The 17,800-nt window shown below is 35.2% G+C and overlaps 1 protein-coding gene across 6 annotated transcripts in view; it reads right to left on the reverse strand.

The window, feature by feature from the left end:
* The window catches only part of LOC143280885 (mitogen-activated protein kinase kinase kinase kinase 5-like), a 59,329-nt gene extending 41,819 nt beyond the window's left edge, over positions 1–17,510 (reverse strand). For 2 of the 6 annotated variants that reach the window (XM_076585635.1, XM_076585633.1), the window contains exons 1-16: positions 17,322–17,510; positions 14,871–14,928; positions 13,648–13,738; positions 13,061–13,125; positions 12,219–12,322; positions 11,646–11,688; positions 10,644–10,716; positions 9,796–9,927; positions 8,675–8,737; positions 8,302–8,383; positions 7,561–7,671; positions 6,973–7,054; positions 6,285–6,316; positions 5,816–5,868; positions 4,955–4,978; positions 1,587–1,625 (exon numbers count right to left, since the gene is read on the reverse strand). In XM_076585635.1, coding sequence (XP_076441750.1) covers positions 1,587–1,625; positions 4,955–4,978; positions 5,816–5,868; positions 6,285–6,316; positions 6,973–7,054; positions 7,561–7,671; positions 8,302–8,383; positions 8,675–8,737; positions 9,796–9,927; positions 10,644–10,716; positions 11,646–11,688; positions 12,219–12,322; positions 13,061–13,125; positions 13,648–13,738; positions 14,871–14,928; positions 17,322–17,429 — 1,160 coding nt within the window. In that variant the 5' untranslated portion in view covers positions 17,430–17,510. The remainder of the gene's footprint in view (positions 1–1,586; positions 1,626–4,954; positions 4,979–5,815; positions 5,869–6,284; positions 6,317–6,972; positions 7,055–7,560; positions 7,672–8,301; positions 8,384–8,674; positions 8,738–9,795; positions 9,928–10,643; positions 10,717–11,645; positions 11,689–12,218; positions 12,323–13,060; positions 13,126–13,647; positions 13,739–14,870; positions 14,929–17,321) is intronic. The other 4 variants (XM_076585636.1, XM_076585634.1, XM_076585637.1 and 1 more) reach the window with 3 other exon arrangements.
* Between the last annotated feature and the right edge of the window lie 290 nt (positions 17,511–17,800).

Raw genomic sequence — 17,800 nt, forward strand, 5'->3', positions numbered from 1 at the left:
TGGTTACATGAGTGATTCCATAATAAGGAGGTTAATGTCAGTGCTTGATAAAAATCTTACTCCCAAGACCCTAACACAAGACGCACAGACACAAACCACACACACACACACACCTTCCTCTCCTGACATAAACCCACATATATAAAAATAAAGTCTCCTTTGCACTATTTGGTTCATGCTTTATCTGGTTTTATTTCAAAGCATGAATAGTGGTTACATGAGTGATTCCATAATAAGGAGGTTAATAGGCAAAATGTGACAGCATTCAAGCTCTGATGCAATTCTGAAATTCAAAAACATTTCACAAAACTTGTCCCCAACAATGCAGTTAAATGAAACAAGACTTTCATTTCGGAGGGAAACATGGTCAGCAGTGCCAGTTCTGCTTTCAACATTGGCAGGACACCACCAACTTATTCCCCCACAGACAATTATCCCAGACTGAGCGAGCATCTCCTCTTCCCAAAAGACCACCACCACCTCCTTCAAACTACAGCCCCATCATGAATCTGACACCAAAGACCTAAGCCTTTGTTGTTGTTGTTTTTATGTTGTTTTTTTTTCAGTAAAAACAAACTGTAAACAGACAAACATAAAACATAAGCCTATGGATATGCAACTCGCTAACAAGTTACACTAACGGCATCAACTTATTAATCAAAGCAGTGATGTTAATGATGCACCATGTGACATACAAAGGGAAGTTCCACATGCAATGGCTAACTGGAAGGGCAAGTCAAATCCATGCACAATACCAACAAACAAAATTCAGTGCAGATACAAGAAAATGTTTTGTTTAAATGGGATGAATATTAAAAGAAAAAAAAAGGCATAATTTGTTTCATCTATCAGTCTGTCAATTTGTTCTGTTCACTTCTGCCTCAAGCTTCATTAAGCAGACCTGTTAAAAAAAAAAAAAGTCACAAGGCAGAGGACAATTTTTTCTCCATGCTAAATGAGTAAACTATACAGTGCATAACTTCCAAATTTCTCTATGTGTGCATGCGTGTAAACTGCCACTTTCTGACATGTAGATTGCTTGTAGATGAACAACTGAACATTTAAGTCAACAACAACTTTTTTCTTTTTTTTTATCAGTTGCCTTCTTTTCTAACACCCCCAAATCAAAATATGAACAAGCAAATATAGAAGAAAGTAAGAAACATGAAACTCTGGAAGAAAAACAACACAGAGCAGTAAAAAAACAACACACACACACACAAAAATCAACAACAACAACAAAAACACACATACATCAAAAGAAGTAAGTTAAAAAAAAAAATCTATGCAAGGGTAGCTTTGGGACAGCCAGTGGAGCAGGTCTGCTGAATGAAGATAATCAAAGTTCTACAAAACAAGACTCTCATTGTGAGTGCCAGAAAGTTTCAAAGCTTTACTGTACACACTGCGGGAACAGCACAAAATTTCCACCTACAGTCTACCACAGGAAGTAAACCACAATGAGCACCACAAATGTGACCAGTCTTTTAAAAAAAGAAAAAAGAAAAGAATGAAATGCTATAGGCAAGGCACAGAATAAGCATCCAGGTAAAATGGTAATGTGTGGTGGGTGATGTGTTTCATACCTGTGTAATAATTCTTCATCTACACACTCTAGCAAACTCCTGCCAGACAGAAAAAAAGAGACAGAAAAGCCTTGTCAATAGGAAAAATGTGACTGATCAACAGGTAAGATTTAAGAATAAAACAACTGCAATGAATTTTAACTGTCAACATTTCTATAATATTACGTTTGTATAGTGTAAAAAAATATATAAAAAATCACTTTTTTTCCTTTTTTTTTTTGCATGATTTGAAGAAAAAAAAAGAATGACGGCACAACACAAAGAACAGGATACCATGTAAAGACAGGGAAAAAGAGAAAATAAAACAAATCTGATACTGGTCAGCACAACATACACACAAACAAAAACTGTAACACTGAGAAAGAAAATCAGAGAAAAAAATAAAAGAAATGAAGAACTTTTCTTTATAAATAAATATTAAAGAAGAAATTGTTTACATTCAATTCTTAACTGAATCTCAGCACCCCAAATCATCCGTCTAAAATACTTGTAACGAAAATACTTTTTAAAAAAATGCAATTCCCACATACACAAGAATAAAACACACACACACAAACTGGATGTCAATATCAACAGAAATACTGAATGAACTTATACAAATTAGCTATGTAACTAAAATGAATACACATCTACTGGAGGAAAATCAGAAATATGAGGTTTTGCAGGGCATTAGGTTTGTAAATAGTCTCTCTGGAACACTCCAAAAATAAGACCTTTAAAATGTTTGCTGTTCTACCAAACTGATAATACTTAACAGTACCAAGAATAAAGATGAAGAGCTATACTCATAATTTTTCAGCTAATTTTTTTTAATTGTATTTGAGAAAACTACACTTCAATACTTACCATCACCTGTACACTGTACACTGACAATACAAGGGGAAGATAAAGAATTTTAGGAAAGGAATTAACCAAAAACTTTTTTAGAGCGCACTGAAATGAAGTATCCATCTGTTTCTCTTCTCTATACTTTCATACAGAAACTCTATATCTGATAATTTTCTTTTCTAGAAAACAAAAATCATACACCCACTCCCCTCTTCAATAAGACTGATTTCATTCCATGAAAAATAATTTTCAAAAAATAAAGCTCAACCAACAACCAAAGCCCTTTAAAAGACGAGCAGACCCCCACACAAGTACATGAAAAGATGAATACAACCACAAACGCCACAGCAGTTTACAGGCAGCAGTGTGACCTCAAAACACTGACACACGGTCCCCAAAGATTCAAATCAGGAAAGCAAGCAGAGGAAGCGACCACATAAGCAATGGTGATGTGGACTGTACATATCAGATATGCCAGGCCCACAAGTTGACAAGAGAGCAAAGTGTCTGTCAAGCATGGTAGCAGCTTCTGACAATGTTCGTTTTTACTCACACTATTCCCAATGACAAAAACACGAGCTACCATAGGTAATACAGCCAGGTTCATACTGTCTCCACTTTGTTCTGATGTTTACTGGGTAAGTTTTCCTTTCTTGTCAGCCTTTTAATCTTCGGTTCCTCTCTTAACTTCTAATTCCAGAAAATTTAAACTTTTCGCTTCAGCCTCAGGACGCAGGAGATACAACCAAAGAACTGGAACAACAATCAATAACTTCTGTTCTTGTTCACACTGGACTCGAGAACCATAAAACCAAATTATAACCAACCTAGTGAACTATATTAAGCTCAAACTAAAAGCCATAGCACTGTTAGACTGATATCCATGATGTCAGCAAGCGTGTATTTCAAGCTTTAAAGAGTGTGTGTGTCAATAAACAAAACAAAGTAGACATCACAGAGAATGCCAGAGATAATGTGCAAATGAAAACAAAAAAAACTCATTTACAGAACAAATGCAGTTCATTAAAATGTCAGTAACAGGATTTTAAAAAGAAATCAAAGGAAAACAAAACCATTTTCACCCCCTCATGCTTAACAGTAAACACAAATTTTCAGATTTTTCAAATGAATGTAATATCGTTTGGACATATACTATCTCAAATGTTTCATTTTAAATTCAATATCTTTTATTCTACTCTTTTAAATTTGAACTCTAGCCTTCAATATCACTTGATATCTCCCCCCCCCCCACCCCCCAGGCACTTATGGGAAAATCATGACCTCAAAATGTCTGTGTATTACATTTGGTTATTTTCTTCTTTTTCACTTAAAACTTTGATTTTAAGAAGACAATTCACACCAAAACAAAAAACACAAACAAAAAAACTTTGGGAAAAATTAAACTGGAAAACCACAAATATCTTTTATTGCCAGCATTTAGTATTCTTTCAGGAAACAAGCCTGAAGAAACATAAAGCATATTCTTTGATGATCTGCATCACCTCTTCAACATCATTTAACTGGAACATGCTATGTGAGAGGTTACTACACATACACAATCAACTTCAATTAGACAGTCAAGCCAAATTTATGGTTTTTTTCCAAATTATGTATCCCGAGAGATGGGTACCAAGTCACCATGCCAAATTTATGTTTTTTCCAAATTAAGTATCATGAGAGATGGGCACAATGTCACCATGCCAAATTTATGTTTTTTTCCAAATTATGTATCCCGAGAGATGGGTACCAAGTCACCATGCCAAATTTATGTTTTTTTCAAATTATGTATCCTGAGAGATGGGCACAATGTCACAATGCCAAATTTATGTGTGTGTTTTTTTTCTCCAAATTATCTATCCTGAGAGAAGGGCACAAAGTGACAATGCCAAATTTATGCTTTTCCACATTATGTATCCTGAGAAATGGGCACAAACTCGCCATTTCTTTGGTACTGGACTAAGCATCACTATCACATGGCAGTACCACAATTTTCATAACCCTCACAGTCATGCAAATATACAATGACTGCTGACTGGCTATGCCCTCAGATAAGCAACATATATCGATCCAGGAAGGCATATGAAAACACAGAACTGAAACCTAACCAAAACTGCTTATTATATTTCCTCCAAGTCACCACATGGTTTATTGAAACTCTTCCTTATCTTGCAACCTTGAAAGAAGGCCAAGGTCAAAAAGGACAAATCATTTTTAATCAGCATTCAAATAATATATCCAGTACTTCAAGCTGCATAAAGATTGGTAAAGCAGTTAGCGAAAAATCTTTTTTGTCTATAAAGTTACACAGATACATATACACCTTAACACAACTCCCTTTATAAATGTTTTTCCAGGTCTAAAAAAGAGGAAAAACACACAAAAAAAATGAAACTTGAAAGACATGTTTACAGCACTCGGCACAACACTACGTCTCTACATCATTGTAGCGTCACTTCAGAAGGTGGGAATGCTGTAAATGTTTGGTCAAAGCAAAGGCAAGAGAGAGAACCCTCCTACTGTTTGATATTTATGAACAATACCTGGCGGTATGAAATTTTTCCATGCTGCCAAGACATAGCACCATAACACAGGTCAATAACACACTGTCAACTGTATCACCGAATAATGAAAAATAAGAGATTTCAGCTAGATGTTCTAGAAAAAGGATGTACCTCACGACATAAAAAAAAACAGAAAAAGAAGTCTAGGCTGAAAAAGGAAAAAATGCAGAATAAGACTTGTCATAAACCTTCAAAGAGGAGGGTATGCCATGGTGTGTGCGTGGGACACATGAACATCTATCTGCCCCACCCCAACCCCCCAAAAATTCATTAAATAAAAATTCTACAATCTCTTCTCTTCTTCTTCAGCATCAGTCTACAGATCTGTCTCCATACCTCAAGATTACTTTCTGTATAAAGGAAATTTCAAGACCACAAATAGAATATTCTACCACAAAAAAAAGAAAATAATAATAAATGAATGAATAAATAAATATGATCCAAGAAAACAGCTCACAGAAGCCCCGTTTTCTTCCATAAAAAAAATTTCTTCCTGCACTTGTCCTGGTGAACGTTATGAAGTCCTGGTGGTTTAAAATACTGCTGCCCATTTTGGTCAACAGTATCTTGCAAAAGTCTCAATCACCAACCCTGTTCGCACGTTTGCTCCATGAACCAACGAAATCAATCCCTCTCCCAACAATTCAAGACCCTCTCCAAAGTTTAATGTCAGGGTTGTAAATAAAACTGCCATGTCTAAGTCTAAAACTGCAAACCATAGCCAGATACTGGATTGAGCCTCTATGCCATGTCTAAGTCTAAAACTGCAAACCATAGCCAGATACTGGATTGAGCCTCTATGCAATATGGATAAAAATAGAAAATATCATAGCTGCTTACTTTTTGGAAAGGTCATCCTCCATCCATGGTTTGGCTGTGTCGTATCTTTCATCCTAAAAAAAAAAAAGAAAAAGAAAAAAAAAAAGATAAGAGATATGACCTTAAGAAATATTACACAAACATGATCATCTTAGATTCACCAGTTTAATTTATACCTAAGAATATCATAGCAGATGAAAAAAGAAAAAAGCTGATATTTATACAGCACCGCTTTTACCAACATGTCCCCTGACAATAAGAAAAAAAAAATCACATAAGAATATGGTACATTTTGGTATATCAATTTGAACCAGATTTTTCTGTAACACAGACATTATGACATACAAATGCATCACACAGATATATACACATACAGAAACACATATGTACACAACCATCCACAAGATCACAAACATCCACAAAATCTCAAGTGGAATAAGTGTCTAAGAAAAAAAAGCGCTGCATAAAAGGTAAATTTAGAAGTAATTACCTCTGCTGCTGCTGATGCCAAATTCAAGTTCACTGAAACAAAACAATACAGAGTGTGATTTATTCCATCACAACATCCCGAATAAATGCTACCACAAATGAGCATACTTAAACATTTAAGTGCTGTTTAAAATATACACAAATTAAACAAAGTCTTCAAAGCAAAATGTTCACCTTTTCATCCTTCAGGTGAAATTGTGTATTTTTTCACCCATGACTGAACAAGCGTACTTGGCGTATCAACAGTAAGACAATACAGTGAAATAGGTAAGCAGGTCTGGTATTTCATACCTGGTCCAACAATATTCAAATTCTGAGCTGCTCATTTTCACTGAATGTGACTTCCCTTGCCCCAACCATACCTCATTATAAAGTATACTACTACTGTGACACAACACTGACAAGCATGATTCTGATCACGTTTGTTAATCATTCACTGTAAACATTATGCATCAACATGTCCATGTTCTTGCTTATATACTGAATGATCATGAAAATCAAGAAAATATTTTTCCTCCTGAAATCATGGACTTCAACACTCCATACATGATCATATTTATCCCAGCGTTTAGGTGCCAATGGTCCAAGCAGAAGGCTCATGACAATCGAAATCAGAGACGCAGTACATAACTGGCAGTTTAGTACAGAAACTAAAGCAGTACTTAACAAATTAAGTCCACCCACTTTACCTTTGAGTTCAAGGCTGTTTGTTGCCTGAAGCTGACGTGCATTCTTATCTGATGGTATCCTTCTTGGCACATCTTGCAGCAACTGCAATGGATCGATAGTGAGATTTTAATATTACCAAAAAGAGAGAACGTTTGCACTAATCCTACAATTCTCTCAATTTACCTTTCAGCTGCCTGGACTGCTGTAGTGTGTGCTACCATAATACTGGTATCATATACATTGAGGATTCTTTGTTACATGTTAGTAACTGTTGGCGGGAATGGGGAAGGTTACCAGTAAGTAAATGTTGCACATACTGGCATGTGGGGAAGAACATAAATGTTCAACATGCAAGAAAAGAACCCACATTCAATTTCACATCTTAACGTCCAGCAACAGAATTTAATCAAGTTTCCCACCTAATAAGAGAACTTGTACTGGAAGTACACAGATCTAAACTCACTGTAACACTGTTTAAGTTACTGAGAAACAAACACAAATTCAGACAATCAAAGACAATGCTCATATAAATTTATTTACTGAGCAACAAAATCAACACACTGCACAGAGTTCATATGAAACCCACACATCCACAAATGCACACTTACCCCCTCATCATCTGTTTCCAACGTAACGTACGAATGTGACGGGTTTTGTGATTTGTCTAGCAATTCTTTGGTTAGTCGTCGACTAAGTTCTCCTTGCTGGAAGAATGGGTGCTGCACAAAGAAAACACAGTGCAATATATTCACTATACATTTATCAGGCCTGATTGATACCACAATAAATCATATTACGAAATGATAAAGAAAAAAAAGGATAAAGCCTTATCATAATGAAATCTGAAAAGAATTTAATCTTGAAATATATTCATGCTCTTCTGTCACATGACCTCCTTCTCCTCCCCTGCTCAACCTTAAAGGTTGTTTATTTCAAGGTCTTCATTGTCCACAGTCCATGAGAATGATCACAGTGGAAGTAGTTATTGTCTCCATTCATGTCACAGTCAGATGGTCTGGCAGTTAGTAGTTACTGTCTGTCAGCATAGTGTGATATTTTAAAACAGGTTTCCACTGTTCATTGAATCAGGACAAATACTACTGGACACAACAGAAGTCAATATGCAGGCCTTTAAGACCGTCTCTGGTAGCAGTCTCATCACCATCCAATAATGCAGGATTTTTGTGGAAGCTAGGGCTTGGACTGCAACAAAACAAACCTGGGTGTGGCTGTATGAGGGACGCCAGGGTGGGGTTTCGAAAGCAATGCACTGTGACAGCACAGACTATGAGGCAATGACTAATATACAACCCACCTCTTAAATGATCCAGTTTCTCCCTACACCTTACCTCTAGCAGTTTGTCAGCTGGAGGGCGCTTCTTGGGATTTTTTGTCAAGGCCACTTTGACAAAATGTTGAAAGACTGTGGTCCTGTGAAGAAAAAGGAAACAGCAATGGTTAAAATGATCAGGACTAAAGACTGAAAAAGGAAATTTTTTCCCTAAAATTACGTTTATCTAACATACTTACTGTGACCCACTAGTGCAGACTCGGCAGGAAGTCCGATTCCTGTCGTGTGCAAACTACTATCCGCGAAAATGTACCTTTGATAAAGCATCAAATTATATGTAACCTTATCAGGCATAAATGTTGTCTCTCATTTACATTCACACAAGCACACACACACATATCATTATTACTCGTTTGTTTTTGCCCACTTACCATTTATTCTTGTCTTTTAACTGAGGAGATTTGAAGCCACTCTTGGACATAAGAAACAAGGCCCTGAAACATGCAAATAAGACGAGATTAGATATCACAGAATAGCTTAGCAATTAATCTCAACACAAGTCTGCACAAAAAAGTTGTTCAAGCTTAAGTTGATACCTTAAACTATCAACTGTAACACTTGTTTTGCAAGCAGCACATCTGTACATTGTCTTAGCTGTTGTGGTTTTCAAATATTTCAAAAATCAACTTAGAATTCCAATTCATAGTGATACAGAAAATAAATAATAAATAAATAAATAAATAAGTCTGCTGGCAGTTCTGGTAGGATTTTATTATATTCCAACAACATATATGTCAAAAAAAGTAAAATATTTCACAGGAAGAATTGCTGCTCTTGAAAAAGACCTGTTTCAATTCTCATGAGATAAAATGATCTCGCTATATGACTCAATGAGTTTGAAATGGAATAAAATCGCTTTTATGAACGTTTTCAGAGCTTATCAACATAATTCAGTGGTTCTCCACCTTCTAAAATAGGTACAAACATTTAATAAAGTACCTCAGATAATTTAACGGAAATAGGTGTAACAGAAGACTGAAAACAGTTAAGTAGAGGTGTTAACGCAGAGGCAGACAGACAAAACTGCACATGCCTTAAATCTGACAGATTTCTCCTTCATGCCTATGTTTCACACACTGCACTACATCGTCAACCTTCACTTGTGGCTAGGTTCCAGAAGCCATTCAGCTGAGAACATATGAAGTCATGTTTCGCTTTAAACGCTTCTGAGGAGAATACAGGACTAAAAATGGAACAATCAGAAGTGTTGAGAATTAACTTGAAAAATACCAAGAGTTACCAAACATCAACAGATGACCAAAAATTGCAACAGGTAAAATCATATTAATTTAAGTATGCAAACTTGTTTCCTAAACAAAGATCAGGTCATATGAATTTGAAAATCTCTATTTCAGTTTCCACATTTGTACATTAATCTGATGCTGGACAAAGACAAAAAAGAAAAAAAAGGACAATAAGCCATGAATCCAGCAAACTGCAGTCATGCACTGAAACCCCCCTTGTTTTAATCTGAAACAGAATCCAAACCCACCTCATGGGATGCAGATCAAACATGGGGGGCTGCAACTCTGCAAACTCAATGGCAGTAATGCCCACAGCCCAGATATCACATTGTTGGTTGTAGCCTCCCTTCCTTTCCACAGCAGCAACCTCAGGCGCCATCCTGAAAATAAAGCATTGATCTCAGACTTCCAGTGGTGACTAACCACATCAAAAATAACGATTGCAATGAGAAGCCATATTCAGTAGAGTACTGTCAGCAAGCTGCCAGACTGAAATTTGCACTTGCAGGTCTATTCCTTAAATCACTGGCAGAAAATAATCTCATCTAGAACAGTACCCACAGCAAGTAACCTTGTTAAATGCAGTGCTGGAATAAAGCATCCTTTTCTTTACAACAAAGCAATATACTACTAATATCGAGAAGTGATGTAACATTCATGGCAGTACTGGCAGCAAGTAATGCTGGCAGCAAACTGTCATATTAAAAACAGTCTATAATTTAATACAGCAAACACAATCTAAAATAATAAACTCCTTATAAATCCCACTTATGATTTCCACTTTCTGTGAACTTTTTTTTCTTCAAAACTGTTATTGGCTGTTATATTACTCTATTGTTGAAGTGAGTTGTACTGAGTGATTACTTTATCAAGTAATGTTTATCTTCTCATAAATACCAAATAAATCAAAAATTCCTTTGCCTTCACACTCACACAAATATCAAGTAAAACACACACACACACAAAGCTAACAAATTCAAACTTCTTAAAAAAAAACAAAAAAAAAACAAAAACACCAGCTTCTAGTAAATGCTAATGTAACTTTAAGCCCAACATATGATAATGCAACTACACCATCAACAAAGATTTTTCTTACCAATATGGTGTTCCAATGAAAGACTTTCTTTTGCACATGGTGGCTGTGATTTGAGCTGACACACCAAAGTCAGCTGAAAGCAGGGAAAATACACTATTATAAGATCTTTGATTTGTTTGCCACAAGGATGTATGTTATGGTGCATACTACATGTGCATTAAAGACAGGCAGGAGATATATAACAACACTGAAAGTAAGAGATGAAAGCAACAGGAATAAAACAGAAGTGTGGGAGAAGAGTTAAGACACTTAACTGAAAAGAAATCTACAGGTTTTGCTATGCAAAAGTGAAAAACAAGAACCAGCAGAACAGAACATAGAAACGTAAAGAAAGAAAAAAAAGACACTTAATTGAGTACAGATGTAACCAAACAGCAAAAATCATCATCTAAAACAAATTTAAAGCTTCATTTACAAAATTTTACTTCACAGAAAACAAAATATTCCCAAAGTGAAGCATGTGCTGGTTTCCCTCCTTTACCTGATGATCACATTGTTTCTCAATGCTCCCCTTTAAATTTGCATATCAAAACTTTGCCATTAACATCCAGAATCTGATGGAATCTGCCAAAATTATTTCACACTGACGAAACTTTTGTTCTAATATCAATACAGCTTTGTAAATATATTTTGTGTCATCCATTTGTTTTTAATGTCTAACATCAACACAAGTGCAGACACTGAATTCCACAATCAAACAGCAAAACAAGCCTGCAAAGCCAATGTAAAAAGAAAAAAAACAAATCATATATATATCCCCACACTCGGCTTCACTGTTAAAGCATGCCCATCAAATTTGTTGCTGCTTTCTCTTTCAGCATATTTGTCTGTAACTGTTAGTAATTCTGTGTATGTGTGTGTGTGAACGTCTGCGTGTGTGTGTGTGCATGATTGTAGTTGTGGGAAATCTGGTGGTACTGCTGAAAGGAAAAATAGTGTGGAGAAAAAAAAAAACAACGAAAAAAGCGTTCAAAAACTGTCTCTACAACAGGCAAAACCTACCCAGTTTGACATCTCCTTCTTCTGTCAGCAGAATATTGGCACCCTGAAGGTAAGAAAAAAAACAAAGCAAACATTTGAAATCAATGTTAAATTGTTCTTCATTTCTCCAGCTTAACACACACACACACACTCATGTGTCAATCCATAAAATATTTTGTTTTTAATTCAATGGCATGCACTGAATATGTCTTTAATAAAGAAAATCTTAAGTATCATCTGATCACATGTACATGGACAGCACTTAATTCCAGCGCTTAACAAATATAATATCTTTCTCTTAATTCAAGAAAGATTTTGAACACACACAAATACTCAAGAATACTGTTTAACTGTACAATAAATAATGCTTAGTTTACCAAAATCAAAACTAGAAAAATCTTTTTCTCCAATATCACTGCTCTCCACTTTTCAAAGAAAGTAACTTCTAAAAATAAAAAAATACAAACAAATAAAAACATCGAGACTTAGAGATGAAAAATCCAATGCATCCAAGCTTCCTTGTGAAGTGATACAGAACAGTTTTGTTTCCTGATGACAAAACAATCTTCCAAACAGGACACTGAAAGCCGTTACCTTAATGTCACGATGCATTTTCCCTCTGCGATGAAGATAGTGTAACCCTTTCAGAGTTTCACGGCAAACAAATGCAATCTGGGGTTCTGTCAATGGACCAGTGACTGAAAAAACAAAAACAAAAAAAGAAATAATTTTTTGAAGTGGAAAAGGTTTCAAAACTGCTATTTAAAAATTAAAAAATACATACAGCTCCATTTTAAAAAAAAGTTACCAAAACTGTTATATTTAAATACTGAGTCCACAGAACTGTTACATTTTAAATTTCTAAACATAAAATCATTGTGGATGCTAACAGAAGCATCATAACTAAGAGCAATAAACAATGTTATCAAGTGATGTGAAGGTTAAGGTATAATATAGCGCAGATTATTAAAAGTAAACATTTCAATTTCAATGTAAAACTAAAAGTCCCCATGATCACAAACTGTTAACAATTTTTTTTAAATAATAGCATAATGCTATTCAAAGCAATCAATGTCAGGTGTCAAAAGTCACAAATGGAGCCAAACAAGGAAACTAAACAACTAACTGAAAGATTTTACTTCTTTTTTTTATGAAATCATCTGGAACAACACAAATTCTTTAAATCTTTCTGATGAAGAGATGAAACCTGGCCATTTTTTAAACCTTTAGAAATCAAAACACCCACATCCTAAATATGCCTACGAGAATATCTAGAGAGAGAAACACACACAAAGAAGAGCAAAACAATACTCATTGTTTTCCTATTCGTAGTGACTTAGATTTTTTTTTTTTTAATTTTTGATTATATCTTTTCAAAATGTAATGCACACTGTAAAATTGTATTGTGCATGATAACTGATAGAGGATAGTCTCACCATGATAGATGTCTTGCATAGAGCCTCCACCACAATATTCCATAGCAATCCACAACTTTTCACGCCTGAAACACAACCACAAAAGTAAAACTGTGTCTCTGATATAACATACAAAAACTTCATTACTTTCATATATACAATCAACCTTACAATACACAATTTGCATTGCAAACACATTCAACAAATAATTACATTGTGGCAATATATTTCAGATACATTTCAGGTGTTTAAATTCAATCATTAAAAATAAAAAGTAAAACATTAAAGAAAACTACAGAAAATGTGGCAACAATGCTGGCTATTTCAGTATCTATTGTTCAACCACAGACAATCCAAGCAATTATTTTTCTGTTCTGCAATAAAAAGTCAATACTATTAGAATAGTAGCCATTTGAACAGTCCTGAGTCGACTCTGATATCTAACACCTATTCTGTACATTCTTCAGTAACAGACTAATACTGAAGTTGATGTTGATCATATCTGTGCTGTACATCCTTCATTATAAATCAGCAGAATTCAGGATTTCCATTATCATAAACTTATGAATCACATGTCAATTGTTATCTAGACAACACTAATGACGTACCTCAAGTAACTGTCAAAATAACCAACGATGTTGGGATGCTTGCAATCCTTCATCATCAGAATTTCTTGCTGAATTATAGCAAAGTCATCACCTGCAATTTGAAGGGAAAACAGTGACATTTAAACAACACAACCAAAATAATCTCATCCAAAAACTGCTGCATTAAGCATATATCAGCCATCAACCGTTCCCTGCAAGGACAAATTAACTTAGGAGTGACTGTGAACAACTGCAGTTCAAATTAAGTCCAGAGGAGATGCTGGCAAGAGGAACCTGCTTCTGTCCTCTGTTACAGTGTTAGGAAAGAACAGTGCACTTGGACATCAGAGTTATCAAGAGATCTCTACTTTGTCCTGACAGAACTTTTCAGGCTTGCTACGACTGGCTATCAACTACAGAGATAAACTAAAACATGCGAGAAGAAAGTCTGCTTAAGTTTCAGTTTAATTAAACTTTAAAGGGGGCATCAAAGTACACAATTTGATCCAACGCCTCATCTCCAGGTGAAAAAACATTCTTCGAATATTACAGAAGAGTCACCTAAATTCAACACAAGCACCCAGTGGTGATGTTCCAGGACAAGGTTTCAATGTCTATATATATATATATATATATATATATATATATATATACACATATATATATACACATATACATATGATATATATATATATATATATATATACATGATCTCTGTGAAATGTTTTACCTTCCATTCAAAACTTTCACTAGATCAGTAGATGCCTTTTTAAAAAGACAATTTGAAAGGTAGTACTAGTTGGTACCTGATAATTTAGAACTTTAAATATGTACTCAAATGAAGTCAAGAACTTGAGAAGCCGAGAGGAGGAGTAATGTCATGCTATGAGAAAGCAGAGTCAACAGTGACAGTGAATGTTCAAATTTGAGACAAAGGCCGCATTTGTGCTTGAACAAAAAACAACAAAAATATGTTCCATAATGCTGATGTATCTTTTGAACTGTGGCTCAGACCCAACCCAGATCAAAATAATGTTTACTAATTACTAACTGCTGTCATTAAGTGTGTAGCCACATCATCCACTGACATTATTTCAGAAAAACCATGAGTTAAGATACTTAACATTGCAACTTCAGTACCTAACTTCAATACTTTAGCATTCAAGTATTGATTCATATATATAAATAATAAATACGTTCTAGTGAGCTGTTCATCTTGAGAATTCAAAGTGAAAAGAATGTACCTGGCTCCAGTTTGATGACTTTGAATGCTGCCATTTCTCCTGTGTTCAGGTCTTTGGCCTGGAATCAGATTCACAACAAGTTTGATGTTTATAAAATCAAAAACACATACATCACAGAATCCTACTATGCCATTACAGTACTTAGTCTACTAATACTATACTAGTAAAGCTTTATCTTTATTACTGAATATTAGTGTTTTATAAAGAAACAAATCTGAAGAATTCCATTATTGTTAACTAATGATATGGAACAGCATGTTCATTACCGTTTACACACAAACAAATTTTGCAGCAAGAGGCTCATTTTTGTTTTAATGAGTGGTGCACACAAAATCTGTAAACATGATCTTATACTGTTCTGTTTAAAAAAAAAAAGTTATAGACTTATACTATAGTCTATATTTGCTACAAGCTACTTATATCACAAACAGTGAAATTAAACATTGACTCCAGGGAGTTCAGCTCAATAAACATTCAACATGATAAAGCATGACTACTGTAAATGAACCACTAATGACTAAAGCACTAAAAATCTTTCTTCAAACACAAACACACATGGGGTTGTTGATGCAGACTGCATGGGGTAACACTAACAATTAACACAGTGACACTGACAATATTCACAGTAATCTTGTTCACTTACAGTTACACTGTCACAGGCACACTCTATCAGTATCACAGTCTATGTTGGTCATGCAAACACACACACACACACACACACACACACACACACACACACACACAGAGCAAAATCAAAACCAGGAGTATTATCAACAGCAATGTGCAAAGGTTTTATTATTTTTAGTTTACATTGTGTTCAATAAATCATCTCTGACTTGTACAATTTATCACTTAAAGAAAATTATTGGAATGTCCATTACCCCAGTATGTTTGCTGGGTTGTTTTTTGTTGTTGTTGTTGTTGTTTGTTGGTTGATTGTTGTTGTTTTTGTGGGGTTTTTTGGGGGGGCTGGGGGAGGGGGGGGGATCTTTGGTTGTTTTTGTTTGTTTGTTGTTGTTTTTTTTTTGGGGGGGGGGTTCCTCTCTTTTAATATCACCCAGGGTCATAGTTTATGTGGTTTTGCCTTCTCAGGATCTTTTGGGATATATGGCCCGAGGTTCCAAATTAATTTTACTGATTTTATTTTTAATTTAAGTATAATTTCAATATTACTTTATATAAGAATCAGAATCTGGATAAATATGTTGCTGAATCCAAGGATTGGCTATAACTGCAACTATATATAAAATACATAGAGTTGGAGCATGATAATCAAGGTGGGAGTTCTGACACAGATGTGTTTTCTCTTGAAGTTGAACATGCATTAATGCATTAAAAATGACATTCAATGAATGTTGGTTAGAATGGTTACTTCTGAATGAAGTAACTGTCAAGTGATCAATATACTCCATGAAACTACAATGATAGATTATAATTTTTAGCATCAAAAGAAACCTCATAGTGTTGTGTCTCCTTGGACTTGGAGTTAGAAAGTTCTACAAAATGCTAAAACCTGGAATGTGAAACAAAATGATGTAATGTAAGTTAATTCCCTTTGCTGGATTGTCGGCAGTTATGGCCTGGTGAGATGATCATTTCTCACTGTAACTGTTAGTGCAACTGTGATAATTACATATTTTTTAAATATCAGAAAAAAATATAACCTGTTGTGAAATGCATTTTATAATTTTGTTTAAAATATTACATGTTGTGTCCACACGCATACACACACACACACACACACACTGATCTCAACAAAAACCATGATCACTCTTGATATCATATCTTATATGCCATGGTCAATATGACTGGTATGAATATGATACACAATGTAAACATGTTCGATACAAACATGCTACTGTCTGTTTGTCTGTACATTACCTGATGAATATACCACTATCTCTTCACGTGTATCTGACAAACACCCACTCTATCTTCTCTTCATCCTCACACTGTGGTCACAAACACATACTGCTTCACTTCCAAACCAACAGAGCTTTCTTTCTCCATTTGAATTATGTTTTACTGCAAATGAAAACATAATCTGTGAATATGAAATCGTGTACGAACTACCTTGTGAAGAGCTTTAATACTGGACAGTCTGTAGTATTTCATTACCTTATACCAAGTTCTTTGCAATATTGGTCTTCATATTATCATCAGATTAATCTATTTCTTTGTTTTGTTGTGTGTGTTTTTTTGTATACGAACTATCCCAGTTTCATAGTCATCACTGATTCAGTCACTGCACAAGTTATGATCAAGATCAAGTACTGAAACTTGACTCAAAGTTCACAGTAGAAATGACTGGTTTCCAAAGTTGAGACTGCAGAAATTACCTCCAGTAATTCAAGTTCTTCTCTTTTTGTTTTTCTGAATACCTTGCCTCTGTAGCTTTGTTCTGATTTTGATAATCTCATGTGATGTGACGCAAAGTGTCTTCCTCCTCACCTTGTAAACATCGCCATAAGTGCCACTTCCAACCCTCTGGATCAACTCGAAGTCGTCCAGAGGGTTTCGACGCTGAATATCCGCCTGCATTCTCCTACACTCTGTCATACACAATTTCAGAATGCCTCATTTTTTCGAATTCTTGTCCATAGCTAAGTCCATATCATACACCCTGTCTGATTCTCTGGCCGTCTGTTCCTCTGGCAGAAAGTGTTTGTTTCATTTCCGTACATGCGCACACAACCATTCATCGGAACATCAAAGGTAGACAATCCATGTACGGTAGCTGATGATCGGTCTGTGCGCGCGCTCCATGGTTGCTGATGGTGTGTTGCCAGCGGCACAATCAAATTAGACTGCTGCTGTGTGTTTGACTTCTGTTTAGTTGGTGTGTTTGTGTTCTGACATACATGTTTGTGCCCTTATTTTGTTGATGTTTGACATTTTCTCCAATGGCAAAAATACGACGAGTGTGCATT

The sequence above is a fragment of the Babylonia areolata genome, chromosome 4, assembly GCF_041734735.1.
Source record: "Babylonia areolata isolate BAREFJ2019XMU chromosome 4, ASM4173473v1, whole genome shotgun sequence".
Classification (NCBI taxonomy): domain Eukaryota; kingdom Metazoa; phylum Mollusca; class Gastropoda; order Neogastropoda; family Buccinidae; genus Babylonia; species Babylonia areolata.